Source organism: Gobius niger (genome assembly GCF_951799975.1).
Source record: "Gobius niger genome assembly, chromosome: 8".
Classification (NCBI taxonomy): domain Eukaryota; kingdom Metazoa; phylum Chordata; class Actinopteri; order Gobiiformes; family Gobiidae; genus Gobius; species Gobius niger.
The window spans coordinates 11,817,420-11,833,995 of record NC_136859.1 but is presented as its reverse complement, the minus strand read 5'-3'; the positions used below and the strand labels follow the sequence as shown (position 1 = coordinate 11,833,995).

The window sequence follows — 16,576 nt, the reverse complement described above, 5'->3', positions numbered from 1 at the left end:
AGATTTAGTTGATGAAAGTTTTTAAAAGCGGTGTGAGCCAAAGCATGGTATCGGTTCAGTACCGGATATTTGTAGCCGATACCTGATATTGTATTTTTCCAGCACCAGTATTGGATCGGGGCATCCCTAGTTGTAAGTCCCTTCTAAAATAACATATTAAAAGCTTATTCCTTTTTCCTTACCTTCTGCAGAAGCTGGCGGGTCGACGTTTACCATCGGAAAGTCTGTTTGGCTTCTGTGGGCTATTGTCTTCAACAACTCGGTGCCAGTGGAGAACCCCAGAGGAACCACCAGTAAGATCATGGTGCTGATCTGGGCCTTCTTCGCTGTCATATTCCTGGCCTCGTACACTGCCAACCTGGCCGCCTTTATGATCCAAGAGGAGTACATCGACACAGTGTCAGGCCTCTCGGACAAGAAGGTACTGCAGGAATACTGATTTTGAAGGGGAAGTCTTAGCTTAATCCGATGTGATTGAATATTAATAGGGGAAAAGCGCTGGGTTTTTATATCGAATAATGTCCAATTTGCAAAAGGCTATTACCGCGCTGGGTCGAGTTCGTAGGATTTTATTATGTTCAAATTACAGACCTTAGTTCATTTGTGCTGACATAGAAGACCTTAAACTTTGTGCCCAATTTTGTTTCATGCAGATCAGCCCAGTAATTATAGAGTTATTAATTATAAATCAAGTCAAGGCACCTGCAATATAACCGTTTAAAGGCAGACTCTGTAGAATATCGCAGTGTCACGGGAGTCCACAAACAGAATGAATATTAGGTCTTTTGAGAGACTTTCGAGGAGACTGTTGTAGGTTTGTCTTGGAAGTGGACAGAAGTAGGTCAGACAGATTGGTGCACAGCCCGGTGAGCCTCGTGCCTCCCTTTGCTCCGCAGTTTCAGCATCCAGAGGAGCAGTACCCGCCTCTGAAGTTTGGAACAGTGCCCAACGGAAGCACCGAGAAGAACATCCGCTCCAACTACCCAGACATGCACCAGTACATGGGCAAGTACAACCAGAGAGGAGTGGAGGACGCCATTGTCAACCTCAAAACAGGGTAAGCCTGCAAAAGGATCTCTTATTTGTTTATTTGTAGGATCTCATAATGTTTATAAGTGGCATATGAAGAGGTAGAATTCCCTTGTTTCCTGCAGCCATACTGTACATATGGGCCACTAGTGCGTCAGAGCTGTATGGAACTAATGTTTTCATAATATTTGCCACCTTCCTTCAACCAAGCACATTTCTCCAGTTCAGCTTTACCCAAATCTAAACGCTTCTTGACTGGAGCTCACAGCCTATTGGCCAGAGTCACGGCTCATTTGAACGCTAAGACCTACAAAACTGATGCTTTCTTGTTGATTTTTTGGTTGCCTTTACATCTCTCTTTTGCCGGGTTTTTGTCACAATTTCTCATGTTTTTGTTGTGATCTCGTCTTTCTGAATAGCTTTTTTATTTGCCATCTCATTTTTGTCACCCTTTCCTCGCTTTTTTGTCACGTTTTTGTCGCTCTTTTGTTGCATTTTCGTCCTTGTTTTCGTCACTTTTCTGTTGCTCTTTTTTGTTGTATTCTCATTGATCTTTCGTCTAATTCGGCTATTTTGACACTTTTTTCAAGAAGCTTTTAGATTTGGGTAAAGCCACACTGGAGAAAATGTGCTCGGGTGGAGGTTAAGAGGTCAATGACCATGAGACAGGCCTGAAATCTGCAACCTCGCCCCTAGGCCACCATGCAGCACCACCTTTTTCTCTTTCATTTTGAAGTGTTTTATTACGCCATACTCATAGCCACTTCTCTTTGGTCTCTAATGTTCTTTTGAGGGAGGACCTGGCTCGCTCTGATCTTTCCTCCTCAGATGAACATTTCACATCTTCTGCCGCACTTCCTGCCGCACTTCCTGCTCCTCACACTCGTTCTCTCACCTTCCCTCTCGCCTGCACCTCTCCGGGCGCTCCTCCTCCACTCTCCTCCGCTCTCCACTCACATCTACATCACTCGTCATGCGTCTGCCTAATCCCAGGTTACATTAAGCCTCTGTCATCGTTCCTGCCTCCCTTGAGTCTCGACACCGCCATTGTAGCTCAGCATTAGGCAGCGCACAAATGTCAAGCATTTTTCCTGGTTGGTGTTTCTTTTACTCTTTGTCACCCGGCATTCTCTTATCGTACTGTATCTTTCCTTTTTGGTACTTCCCGAGTGCCTTCTTGGTGTGTGTGTACTTAAACTTCATAATCCTCATCAGCTGCGGGCTTCTATCCCATGTCTTTTCCCCTGAAGTGTGTAAATCTTTTTTTTCCCGTCACCACACTCTTCGCTCCTTATAAATCCGCCGCCTCATCCGCCACCTTCTATTCCTCTTACTCACACGTCTCCTCCTGATCTCTACCTTATTTCATTCCTCTTGTCTTCCCTCTCTCTCTCTCACTCACTCCCATTCCTCTCCCCTTTCATCCCCCCGTCATGATTTAGCTTTTCATGCTCCCCCGTATGAAGCCGCAGCTACCTGTCTGCTGCATATGCAACTCTCTTTCAAAGAACACAGACGCTCCCGCATGCTCTCCAGCCTCCGTCATTCTGGGCTTTTGCTCTGTCACTCGCATTAAATCATGAATGAATTCTCCCAGAGCTCCCCACATACGTTTGTACGTAACTGTAGAGGGAGGACTCCATGTGGTAATTTATTAGACAGTATAGATTATACTATTAACCTTTTGATTTGGCGTCGTAAATATCATGCCACAGGTCACCAGTGCATCATGTCATAGTGGTTTTGTTTTTCCAGCAATGAGCCTTTTGCAAGAGTTATTCTTAAAGCACAGCTGAATTAGAAGTATTTATGAAGTTTTCATGCAGCATCTGTTTTCTCAAATAATTATATACTTCAATTGCGACTCTGTTGCCTTTGTAGACAAAACAAAGAAGGCTGTTACTTCATGTGGTGTCAAGTTATTGATTGAATGATTTCATTTCCAAAATAACACATTGCGCCACAAAATATTCACTTTAATGCTCACAGAATAAGTGAAGACGACTTTTGGATAAAGCAAAGATATTTAGTGCACTATGAAGCATAACACATTACTCAGTACAAGCTCCCACCCCTAATTAATCTTTCTCATGATGATTTTGTATATAAAAAGGTTAATACATACATGGAATTCCGCTGGCCTTGTGCTGGCTCGTCTAGTGGGAGTTACGAGCCGAAATGAAAAATATACCTGCATTTGGCTAGTGGCGAGTGTAAATGTCACTCTACAAAAGCTTACAAAAGCCTATTTAAATCTTAATATAGGCGAAAGAAGAACAAAACAGAGCTGACCAATTGGTCGTATTTTGTAGTGAATTGTGCTAGAATCCTAAGGCCAATCGCAATTATCAGCAAGGTGCTTTTTAATCGACAGGTTTACACTGCCGGTCCTGAGGCAGAACCCGCTCATTGTTTGGAGTTTGGACTTTGAAGGATAAATGGAAACGATTCTGTGTTGAATGCTGCTGCAGTGGAAAGCATGCATCTGTTGTCTGTGTTCACCACCACTATTAGTTAAAGCCATAATTTAATTTAACATTTAAAACAAAGGGAAAAATGTTTTTCATGGTCCAACCCTTCATTAAACTTAATAGCATTAATATAAACAAACAGTTCTGATATTTTGGAGTTTATTCATGCTCTGCATGTTTGCTCTCTTCTGAAATAATGGCAAACTCTCTCTCCTCTGATTACGTTACAGGAAGCTAGATGCTTTTATTTACGATGCTGCAGTATTGAACTATATGGCCCGAAAGGACGAAGGTTGTAAGGTTAGTATAAAAAATTCAAGTGCATATTTAGCACTTTCCTTTACAACTTAGTGACACTTAGCATGGTAAAAGGATGGAAACAGTATGGAATCTTATGACCTGATTTAGCCAGGGGATAAATTGTAAATACTACTCAAAATTAGCATATACTATTTCATAGCACCTGATTAAACATAAAAAACTGTTTATATTATTAATTGCGTAAATCTGATGTGTAAGCGAGTTTGCGCTGTGGTGTTTATGAGAGACAACAATCTCAACTGCTGCACTTGCTTTTCACACCACTTTAGCACGCACTTTGTATTTTTTCTATGTGTGTAAACTCTTAGTAAATCAGTGCCTTAGTGTAAAAAAGTAATTTGGTAATCACATTGTAATTACTCATGGAAACAGGACATAAACCTCCTTCATTTCATGGTAATATGATTAATTTGGACCCTAAGATGGTAATTTATTTGGAAATACAGTATTTAGTCATTTTTTTGGTAATAAAAAGGAAAACGGCTGTAAAACATTCCCTTGTTATCCATAGCTATGCTATTTCCATCCTATTACCATGCTGTTACTGTGGTGTAAGGTGAAAAGCGACCATCCTGTATCATTTTCTCACTGAACTGATCATTGTGTGCCTCTTTCAAGGTGATGACCATAGGCTCGGGGAAGGTATTTGCCACCACAGGCTACGGTATCGCCTTGCACAAAAATTCGCGCTGGAAACGTCCTCTTGACCTGGCTCTACTGCAGCTGGTGGGAGATGGTAAGTGCAGCGTGCAGCGAGGACACAGACAGATGAATAATTAGGACAATGGCGGGTGCAGCGGGTCGCAGTTGGAGTGACACAGCTGAGGAACGATCCAGAGAGGCGCGCGTAGGGTGGGGGGCGGATGGACCACGCGGGGGGTAGATGAATGAAGTGGAACTGCTTAGAGGTTTGGAAGGTGTGGAGAAGTCAATACACGTGAAGGCGTATGATTGTGACTGCGGGGGAGAACTGATGGTGCTGCTACTTGCAGTAGTTGTCGTTGTACTAGTAGTTTTTGGAGTAGCCGTAGTATGTCTTTAGTCCCACTTAAGTAATTTCAGTTTGTAGTTACACTACAGTAGAAGTCGAAGATTGAAACATCTGCATTTCCTTTACTTTAAGATGTAGTTTTGTTTTTCAGACTTTTTTCTTCTATATATATTTGGACTTCAGTATGTACAACTGTATTGATCAACTCATGGAATAATCTGAAACTATCTACACCAATTACATGAGAAAGAATTTGACTTTCTGAGTGCCACAGACTAAACAAGGTCTGAACTGGGGCTAAGTGACGTCTAAAGTACATCTAAACCTTGACTGAATTTATTATAAACAGGAACTGACACACCAGAGGACAAAAATGTGAATTAAAAACTAAGTGTAACCGCTGGAGTCTGAGTACCATTTGGAGATGTTTGTGTACCACCCTTGATGTGTTGACATTAAAACCAAATAACAGCAAAAAGCATAATACTCCCTCTTTGACAAGGGTGTGTCCATATGAATTCAGATCAGCACCACGGACAGCTCTTCCTGTTTGTGCGCCTCACTGTACTTGGCTTCTTCTCTGATTCTCTTTAGTCTACGGTGGTGCAAAAGCAAAAGATGTCTATAGTTCTCCTATCGACCGGCTGATAGCTGGTGACGGTGGAAGCCTTATTGTATCTCAGCTTTCGCGCGACTGCTGTGTGCTTTGTGACAGTAGAAGGGCTTTGCTCTTGTGACACTGTGGTGTTGCATTTTCGCAGACAGTGACAGAAATACACTCCTTACAAATTAACTGAGAAAGAGAGCGCAGATGTGACAGAAAGCACAAGAGGAAGACCAGGAAATATGGTAAAGGCGTGATGTTGTAAAATAAATCAGCAAAAAACAATGAATATATTTACTAAATTAAAAGTGTCTGAGGTGCGACATTAGTATCCATGACTACACATAGTAAATACAGATCAGGATTTTTTTCAAAGTTTATGTTAATGTCCTCGTAATGAAATTTGTCATGCGCTGTTTACACATAATGCCCTGTTGACCCTTTTCCGAAACGTGCGTTAGTTTCGTGGACATGAGCACAAAGCTGGAGGATTCATATGAGAGTAATCAAGTGCGTGTTTTGAGCAAACACTAACCCAATGCTTGAATGTCATTTAACACACTTCACCACTCACGGTTTTTGTCTCAACTGGATACTGCGTGTTTGGCTTCCCCCCATGTATTCAATCAGCTTTGATTATGGTGTAGCAGACAATGCCTTCAGCTGTTTCTGGCACCAAACACAGAAGCTGCTTACTCTCTGATAAAGCCAATGTGGTGCCAGGAGTGTTTAGATAATGCTGCGACTGAATGTGTGGACCGGTGTCGCTTAGTACAGCCCAGACAGCCATGACTTGCTGATTTAGTTTTTTTTTTCCTTTTTTTTCCCAAAGCATTGCACTTCTTCATGAATACTACTTGGTTGCTTTCTTTGTATAGAGCAAAAACGCTTGAAATCGGCGCTGTATGCTGCTGGATCTGGTTACGGGGGGCTGTAGAAGAAGTGAATTATTGAAGTGGATTACTAAAGAAGCGGATTAGTTTATTTGGAGGGGCTCACATCAGAGTGCCCTGGAAGACTTCATCTCCACATTGTCCCGTGGCTCAAAGGCTCAGCTTCACACCTTCCGCTCTAAACCACCTCACACTGTCTGCGATCAGTTCGCCAGGCCATGTTGACTCATCTCATGTCAGCGCTGCGGAGGGGAGTGGAGATGGCACTATAGGAATAGGAATATCTAGCCTCACTGCGCCAGGGCTGAGATTGTGCCATTCTTCATCGTTATTCCGGCACTGGTCTCTATTTCCCGGATAAAAGCAGTTTTTGCAGAGAAGCAAAATGTCTCATTGCCTCTTTCCAGGCAGCACCTCTTTAACATCACGATTTAGATACCAAGAATGTTTTAGTCAGTGAGAAATATTGAAGAATTGCAATATCAAGGGGCTCATTTTGTAATCCGTGGCTGGCAGTGTGTTGTTCTGAAATCTGCATTCCGATAGTTTTGTCTTGTTGAGATAGATTGTGTGGGTCATGGATTATTGCTCAACAACTGGAGCTCAGCATCTCTGGACATGTTTGGCACCGCGCCACATTTGGCAAATTAAATATTCCACAGTCTCCTGCACATTTGCATACACACACACAAAGAAACGCAAATACACTTTTGTGTCTAAATAACAGCGGAGTGCTACATGCCAGTGCTGGGTTTGTATTGCCAGCTCCGCCTGACCTGAGCTGCCAGGAGAAACAGAGGTGGAGTGTGGATTTGACACACCCGTCACATTTGGCAGGACCGAGCTCGCTGTGAGTGAGAGCGGGAGACAACCGCCATCACAAGGGTCTAAGAGAAGAAAGAGGCAGCCACAATACAAAGGCAGTCAAAATGTAATGTCACCGTGTCACCAGATCAATAAACGCAGTCAAATGGGCACATGCAAGGCAATAAGAAAACAGGAGTGTGCTGTTTTGTACTAATATACACTAAGCAGTGCCGAAACAGAGATTTCCGCAGCGTTCTACGTGTTTGCCGAGCTTTGGTGTGTTGAAAACAGCCTGCTATGTGCTGGAATGTGCTTGAGTGTGAGTCAGGAGTTGTTACCTCAGTCTGCCAGCGGGCCGCACTCGCCCTGCTCCATCTGTTCTGTAGCTGGAGGCCACGGCTGATTGGCTAATGATGTTCTACAGGAGACACATTAGTCCGATCACACAGGTGAACGAGTCTGCTTCATCTACGTTAGGCGAGCGTAGGCCCAGAGATAGCTCATGTGAAGATGTTGAGGGGCGGCACTAGGGCTGAGCGATGCTGGAAAAAATATCTAATGGCGAAGTATGCAGTGGTGATTTGTTTTAAAATCAAGATTCAGCTCGCAGTGCACATTTTAAACATGTAGGAGCATTAATATTTGAGGAAGGACTGAAATGTGAACTGCTAAACTAGGCATTTCAGAGCAAGTTTGGAGAAGACTAAACAACACGGTTTGCGGGTTTTTGAATAATTGCAGCCTTTTGCGATTTGCCAAGTGTGACCGTTAAAATCGCGGCTGTCTCATTTAGATTTAAAAGCTTTTTAAACGCTGATGGAAGCAGCCGTGTTGAAATGGCCGTGAATGCTGCTGCTGCTGCTGCTCATTTCGTCTTTGCTATTAGTCTCACACAAGTATCTCCTTCTTGTTTAATTCTCTCATGAATCATTCACCACATCTTTTGGCTGTCCATCACTATGGTAACACCACCAACACTTGCATCAGACTCAACTTCACAAGGGCAGTTTAAGTTTATGTGGATCGCGAGTACGACTGCAGCACTGCCTGAAATGGACTGACAATTTGTGTGCGATATGGTATTTAGACAATACGCTGTCCTGAAATGAGCTGGCCAACTTTACAGCCCAGCATTGTGCATTCAGGGCTCTGGATCCCATGGGCCTTGCACCTTGATGGAGATTCTGACTATCCCTCCAGCACAATTAAATGATTAGGATCTTCTCCATCTCATTCTGTCTCACTCGTTTCGTATCACCTCTCTTTTTTTTCTGAGTGGTCTCTGTTTTTCTACTCCTCCAGATCCTCCTTAATCTCCGGATAGTTCTCGCTGTTTGTCATAAGGGCACAATCTTTGGCTCTTTCTCCCGGTTTCTACATGGTCCCGACTCGCCTTGTCTGTCTCATTTAGCGGCGCCTTCCCGCGGTCACCGAGACGGGCTCTGCTGGCGCTCCCTTGCTCATCGCCGCTCTCCCCCTTCATTCATGCTTGTTTAAACTTACTCCGCGTCACTGTGGCTCCCGACCCCCTCCATCTCCTCATTTACGCCCGGTTACAAAGCTGAGATTAGGTTGTCTGGGCCATTTTACTTCTCTCTGCTGCATCATTGTTTTGGACTCTCTTTTGCTGCCGCCGACTTCTTCCTCTTTCCCCTTGGCTTTGTACACAATTGTTTTGTTTTAGTGCCCTCTGACCTTAAGCGCTCGCCATGGTTAATGGAAAACAACAATGCACGTCTCGGTGCTATACACTCATATACAGGTCTAGCCTAATTATTGCTTTCTGTCTGTTATTTATCTGCTGTCGTTGGACACGCTCTTAAACCTGCGCTACAGCCTCAAGTAAAAGTGCAATCAAGTCGAAAATCGCAATTTGGATGGTCGCAGTTAGCGAAGCATAAAAACTGCAATTATTTTGGGCATTGTATCGTCTCTGCAGGGATCCAAATTTCCCAGTCTCCATGAGATCAATTCAAGAGATCGAAAACCTATCCCTCTTGTTTAGACTTCTAAAAACATGGCCCTCTCTCAAATGTTAATGCTGCTGTTTGAATTCCATTCTTTGAACATAATCTTGATTTAGAAACAGATCGCAAATCTCATTGCATTTGCAAAACTACATATTTATTCATCTCCTCACATAATGACATTTTCTTGTTTCACTAATTCTCTTCAGACCTGCTCTTACCCGTTTCCTCTCTCCTCTCTTATCTACCCCCCTCCCCTTCCCCCCTCCAGATGAAATTGAAATGCTGGAGCGCCTTTGGCTGTCTGGGATCTGCCATAATGACAAAATCGAGGTGATGAGCAGTAAACTGGATATTGACAACATGGCTGGAGTCTTTTACATGCTGCTGGTGGCCATGGGTCTCAGCTTGTTGGTGTTTGCTTGGGAACATTTAGTCTATTGGAAGATCCGCCACTGCATGGCCACCAACACTGGGAAACTGGACTTTCTCCTGGCCATCAGCAGGGTAAGTAACTACTCTAACTGCATACAGGCACACACTGAGCGAAACGCAATACCCGTCAATTTGGGCAATTGAGATTTCAGTATATATTTCTATTCTTTACCTAATGGAGTTATATGTTATTGTCACAAAAAATGCATACAGTCCACTTGTAGGAGAAAATCAGTCCCATGCAATAGGGATGCACCAATCCGATAAGGCCTCCGGTGTCAGAGCCGATACTGGAAACAAGACATTATACGGTATCGGCTACAAATATCTGATACTGAACCAATACCTGTTTTTACCCTCTCACCATTTTAAAAACACATGCAGGCTGTACCCCATTTCAAAGGGCAGAGCCTTGAGAATCCAATTGCCAAGTTAGCTTTAATCTCCACAAATGTATTTCTGATCGCCACACTAAATGCAGCGGCTAGCAACAGCAGGCTAATGCTAGCGACAACTAATCAAGGCTCGGTCAAAAACTAAGCTAGACATATCTAAAGTAGCCTAATAAAATTAAATTAGTCACTGCTGGAGTGGCCAAGTGTTGGTATTTGAGTTTATGAAATGCTGTTAAAGAATAGCTGATCTAACATATTTTTAATGCGCAAGTTGTAATGATCAGATCACTTTATGTGAGTTGTTTATATTAAGCCTATCATAGGCTATAAATAACCTTAATCATAAACCAAGGAATAGTGTACAGTGTAGAAAAGTCCAGTGATCCCTGTTAAATGTTTTTTCCATTAGTTTAATAATAGATATAAATGTATCATTTGAAAAATCAAAGCAAAGATAAGACTTTATTTATCTTAAAATGGAGAAAAGAGGACCATTTACTTTTTTACTCAGAGAGGAAGCCACTTTTAAGAACGTCTCTTGCGATTTGAGTATCTGCCAATATCGGATTATTCAGATACTCAAATCCCCAGTATTGGTATCGGATGCAAAAAAGCTGGATCGGTGCATCTGCACAGTATATGGGCTGCTCTGTCGAGATACAGTCAAGGATCATTGTGCATGTTCTCCCAGTATCTCATCTTTTGAAAAGTTAATTTAATTTTCTGTTATATGAAATGTTTAATTGCCTACACTCAAACAAAGCAACAGGAATTCTCTTCGGAGGCAAGTGGAGGTAAATTGAAAATTAACTGCATTTGGCTGATCGACTTGTGCTAACATCGAGCCATGATTATGCATACGAAATACATGTATAACTATTCCCAGCTTACCCAGCTGTTTCTACATGTGTACCCTTGGATATTACGCCCTTGTGTCTCGCAGTGTGAGTGTTTCTGAGGTCGGGGGTCAGTTCAATCCCACTCTGTCAATTGGAGAGATAAATTAAAATTCAATTCAGCTCACACCCTGGATATCCACTTCCTTTGACAATGACCTTGACAGACCAGACCATATGCATGTCATTATAGGAGCATCACCGATAACAAGTTTTTCTCCAGTCACATAGCTTGTAATTTATGCATTGGTTCAGAAATCTTGATCAGGCTAACCATGTTACACAGTGTTATTAATAGAATGTGTAATGTTCATCTATCTGGAACAACTGTGGATATGTTTTTTATATAATTTCCATTTCCTCATCCACATTTACGATCTGTTTGTGTTGCACTGTGATTGGGTACATATACATGCTAAGCCATTTGTCTCCTGTTGTTTTAGGGCATGTACAGCTGCTGTAGTTTCGAAGATGAAACTGCACCTGGTGGTTCGAAGTCCTTGCCTTCTCATCATCACTCTGCGATGGTCACAGTCCCATCTCAGGCTCATGTTGTGTCCACGTCAATGACAAGTCCGGCTATTGCCCTGACACAACAGCAGCAACCACCTCAGCAGCAGCAGCCCCAGCCTGTCTACAAAACACCTCTGCCCGGCTCCCCTCCCACCGTGCTGCATTCGGGACCTGCCCTTGGCCCTTCAAACAATCCTATCGCTGGTGCACCTCTCCCCTGCTCCACATTCCTGCCGCGGCCAGATCGTCGACTGGCTGTGGTAGACCGATGGAGGCTGCCAAAATCTGCTACTGCAACCAATCCTCTGGCTTTAAGGGGTGGGATCACCGACATGGGACCGTTTGCTCAGAAAGTCCCTTCAAACTGGCCTTCATCTGCTGGAGGAGGCGGGGGACTGGATGGCTATAAGCGCTACTATGGTCCCATTGACCCTGAGGGACTGGGGCCCTGCATGGAGCAGCAGGCAGGGTCTCAGACCCCCAAGACTATACCACGGGGCCACCCCCAGCCTCCCCCAGCCAGTGTGGCCTTCTACTCTGAGAAGGGCTTGGACCATGGGGTGGGGAAGAGGGCTGTAGGGGGTAGCAGTGGAGGTCAGGGCAAAGCGGGCACTAAACCTCTGGCCACGCCCAGACTGCCCCCAAAGAGCCAGGCCCCTTTACCGCCCACACCTCCTCTGCCACACCCCTCTCCCCCTCTCCCCTCATCCTTCTGGAGAAAACGAAGGCCCAAGAAGCCCAAAGAGCCTGGAGGGCCGCTCTATGAGAACATTTTGCCTCTGGGACGGAGGGGTGGAGCGCGTGACATTGTGAGGGAGGGAGGAGGGAGAAAAGGACGACCCTTGTCCCCTCCTCTCTCCCTCCCGATGCCTGTGCCGTTGAGCCCCACTTACACCCCTCCCTCCCCCTCAGCGTCCCTCCACTACACCACCTCGTCTTCGTCCTCCACCTCGTCATCCACCTCCACCAGCTCCTCGGCTTCCACATCCCGCTCCAGCTCCCCCACGTACTCCTACAGCTCGTCCCGCAGCACACGGGACAGGACAGGGGGCATCGATGCCGAAGATGACGATGACGATGAGGAGACGGAGGAGTCCAGCCTTCTTTTAGGCAGAGGCAGGGAGAGAGAACGCTCAGTAATGAGGCCTCGTTCCCTGAGCCACGGGCGCCTGCCGCCTCCCATACCTCCCAGGAAACCACGCACGTCCTGGGGCGACAGGGAGAGGGACCGAGAGCGAGATAGAGTGGGTAGCCAATTGTCACAGCTTCAAGAGTGGTGGGCTAGTTGGAATGAAAGAGAGAGAGGCGTGGTGGGTGACTCTGACAGGCAGAAAAGGGAGAAGAAGAGAAGAAAGGAGAAGGAGAAAGAGAAGAAGAAAAAGAAAAAGAGTAAAAAGCGGAAAAAGAGGGAGGAGCGGGAGAGGGAGCGAGAGAGGGAAAGGAAGCGTAGGAAAGTAAAAAAAAAGAAAAAAAAGGCTCTCAAGACAAAAAAGCATAAAAAGTCTGCCGGGGGAAAACGCAGTGAGCCTGAGGAAGGTGACGTGGAGGCAGAGAGGGAGGGAGAGGTTGAGGGAGACAGGGAGGGGGGCATACAAGACTACTCTTCCTTTTCGGCACAGTACAGGAGCACATTTGGAGAGAAGGTGCGCGATTCATGGGACGGTGACAGGGCCAGGAGGGAAGGAGCTGATGAGGGCAATGACAGAGAGGAGGAAGACAGCAGTAGGAGCAGAGAAAGGCGGCCCAAATCGTCACATAGTCGTTCGGCACATCGCACTCCTAAACGCTACCCAAACCTCAACAAACTCCCCGCCTCCGTCAAATTCTGGGTCAACGGTAGAGAGGGAGACTCCAATACGCCTCCGACCTCCCTTCACCCGCTCCTCCCGTCCAGCAAGCGGCGGAGAAGCGGAGCGATGGAAAGGGACGATGGCGGTCGCCTCGGGGAGCGCCGTCCTTTGCTGATGCATTACGAAAAAGAGAAAGCACAGACTAGGGAAGGGCTGTCGTTCCATGAGTGGGATTCTGAGGATGACGATGATGATGACGAGGATGAGGAAGAGGACAGAGGGCGACGGACAGGCAGGGGGGCGGTGTCAGAGTCAGAGAGGGACAGGGTCAGGGTTGAGGACAGCTACTCTGATGAGGGCTCTTCAGGTGAGTTTGGACGTTTTGAGAGGTACTGGGAGGGGGGCGCAGGGGGCAGTAGCTCCGGGATCGGGGGGATAGGAGGAGGAGGTTGGTTCTTCGGGACATACCCCTCCAGAGAGAAAGGTGGCAGTGTGAACAGCAGAGATGACTCCCTGCTGGGCACTCGTGCAGAAGGCTGGATTGCTTCTGATTTTTGGGGGTCTGGGCCAGGGGTCGGCTGGGGGTCGGGAGGAGGGAGCGGAGGCCTTGGTTCACAGTGGCCCCCGCCCCCCACCGCATTTCCCCCACCCAGAAGATACTGGTCCATGGACAAGATTCCTGTGAAAGGAGAGAAAAGGTGGAAAGGTGGAAAGAGCAAGGGGCGATCTCGGGACAGAAATGAACCAGGTCGATCCACCATGTGCTCCTGTAGCTTGTACCCTCACCCTCACCCCTATCCACACGCTCACGGTCGCTCCCATACGCCCCACACCAAGAGAGGAGCCACTGCACTTTCCCATAGCCAGGAGGAGCTTCTGCCACACTGTCACAGCTTCACTGGCGGATCTCGGCCTAAGCCCCTACCCCCAAAACCAGACCTTAGTCAGTCTAAATCAGGCAGCCAATCGAACCTCAGCCTCGGTGCACAACCCGCTGACCATCCGGCCCAGGGCTCACCATCGCCGCCTCAGCCGCCCTCGATGTCTCCCACGTCGCTCCCAATGCCCATCCCGCCGCCCCCTTCATCCGCCTCTGTCTCACCACCTCCCGGGGTTGGGATGGTGAGCCAGGGACAGGCTCCGGCCTCAGCCAGTGCCAAACTTCAGTACCAGAGACTGCGCTCTGTGCCACAGCCGCGGAGGTTTTACTCCCCTCACCTGCCGCTCAAAGCCAAGAGCCTGTGCTCGCGCAGAGGCTCCGCCCACTTCTCCAGCCTGGAGAGCGAGGTATGACAGGGGGACAGGAGAGAGGGAGACGTCAGAGCAAGCACCACAGCAGTTGAGGACCGTGGTGCCACGGCAGCCGGAGCCAGGAATGACATCAGAGACATGGCTGCCCTGGTTACCCTGGGAAATCAACTCGCAACCCTCACTTCAAGATCGAATGTGGATTGTAGCTCTATTGCTGGGACTAGTATCAGTACAGGCCACACCGTTCCCACGCGGACCCTTGTACGTGTTCTAGTAAGAGCAACAGTGCGACGCCACACCCAGATGAGCTACATCCGCTTGGATGGTTCCCATGACGACGAGAGCGAAGGTGAGGCCGTATCACTGGAGACGGCAACTCCTGAACTCCTGCTCCGCTCTGAACTGAGCTTCGTGGTGTCATCGTCAGTTCTGCTCCCCTCCCCGAGTCACAACTGTGAGTAATGATGTCATATTTATACACACACGCACACAGACGTCTCCCTCCCTCTGCTGATAAGAACATGTGCTGGGAACCTCTCCTGAAAGTGTCCAGGGTTTTTGCTCAAACTCTGGCTCTCTGTCCTCTTTGGCTGCTGGCCTTTGAACTGGAGCTTTTGGCCTTTGGACTGCTCCTTGCTGTTGGAAGGACTGCCCCCTTTTCTTCCCTTTTGTAAATCATTGATAAGAAAAGCAATGCAGTCACCCCTCACGTTCTGTTTGCCTGATCACACTCACTGGGGCACAGGGACAATGTTGTTTTCTTTTCGCTGTTTGTCGCCATCACACTCCAGACCCATCTAGCTCTACCCCAGGACCATATGAGAGATGTCACGTTTTAATAGAAGCCCTTTTAACAAATCTGAACAAGTTCTACGTCACCTCCTCCGCCATGTTGGAGCTGGCCACCTCTTTGTCCATCTAGAACCTGAACAGTTGAGTGTCTAAGGTTCATCCACAAACTGAACTTTAAAATCAGTATAATCAAAGAAGACGTAGCAGATTTGATTTCATTTGTGTCATTCGTTTTGTAGACTTTTCTCCCCGTCCTTGTCCTTTTTTTATCGAGTAATTTTCTCACTGTGTTAGTGTTGATAAAGAGGGTGCTGGATGTGGCTTGTGTTACCAGTGGGAGTGAATCAATAGCAATGCCAAATTTTTTCCTCTCGAGATTTTAAGCAAGATTGGTTCGTCAAGTTGTTTACTTTCTCAACCTCCCCACTCTCGTCTCCTCTTTGTGAACTTATTGTTAACATGTTAGTGGATCAAGGATTGTGGTGCAATATCTGTAATTGGCACTAGATGGCTGCATAATATTTAAATAAGCGGTGTTGAAAAATGATGAGAGGCTTCGCATTATGTCAGAATTATGCAGACGCTGTCGAGGGAATTACAATCACGTATAGTACAACTGAGAGATGTCTTTATCGTCAGTCAGTTTGTTGTAGCCGTAATAGAAAAAGATGGATTTTAAGAAGCACAATTCCTAATGACATTTTCCAGATGTGTGCCATTTTACCCACACGATTATTTACCGTCACGAGAGACATAATTAACCAGTTTTCAATTGCAAACGGTACCCAAGTTGATTAGCTGAAGCAAAAGATTGATTGTCATTTCTGCAGATAAAGCTTAAGAGCATTCTGTGAATATTTATCCAGTAAGCCGTAATAACCCTTAGAGGTAACACGTTATAAACCACACATTATTAAGCATTTGTAACACATTTGTAAAGCATCGGTAAATACTTTCTTTACTCATTCTCACTTTTACAAAGCGCTCCTCGTCATGTATAAGCACTGAAGTAGATGCTGTGCTGCTGTAGTGAGCCTTCCCCTGCGTCTGGTTGGGGCTGGGGTTTGGGAGAGCGTTTGGCGTAGCTGTCTAAACATATTCATGATCTGAGCAATAATCACCAAAATAACCGCTATTTTTGTAAACGACGAACACCCCGATGAGGAATGCTTTGTAAATATTTAATTCATTCTTTTATCAAAGCCACATTTGACAGGCGGGAGTTTTTTTTTTTATCTGAGGAAAAATACCTAAAAAAAACCCACACGTATTTACTGTGAGCGGTCCCGCCTGGCTCTCGTACCTGACGCCTGTAGCTTTGCCAGAGTGGCGGACATCAACAGCTCGTTTACAAGTTCATTTTCAATGACCCACTGGGACCCGGCATTGTCAGTGTCTGGCGAAGCATTCGGAGCATGTTT

The 16,576-nt window shown here is 46.0% G+C and overlaps 1 protein-coding gene across 1 annotated transcript in view; it reads left to right on the top strand.

Moving 5' to 3' along the window:
• Positions 1-16,375, top strand: part of grin2db (glutamate receptor, ionotropic, N-methyl D-aspartate 2D, b) — a 69,514-nt gene extending 53,139 nt beyond the window's left edge. The window contains exons 11-16 of the mRNA XM_079561532.1: positions 192-421; positions 897-1,057; positions 3,731-3,800; positions 4,440-4,557; positions 9,355-9,590; positions 11,253-16,375. Of these exons, the coding sequence (XP_079417658.1) occupies positions 192-421; positions 897-1,057; positions 3,731-3,800; positions 4,440-4,557; positions 9,355-9,590; positions 11,253-14,405 (3,968 nt within the window). The 3' untranslated portion in view covers positions 14,406-16,375. The remainder of the gene's footprint in view (positions 1-191; positions 422-896; positions 1,058-3,730; positions 3,801-4,439; positions 4,558-9,354; positions 9,591-11,252) is intronic.
• The last annotated feature ends 201 nt before the right edge of the window (positions 16,376-16,576 follow it).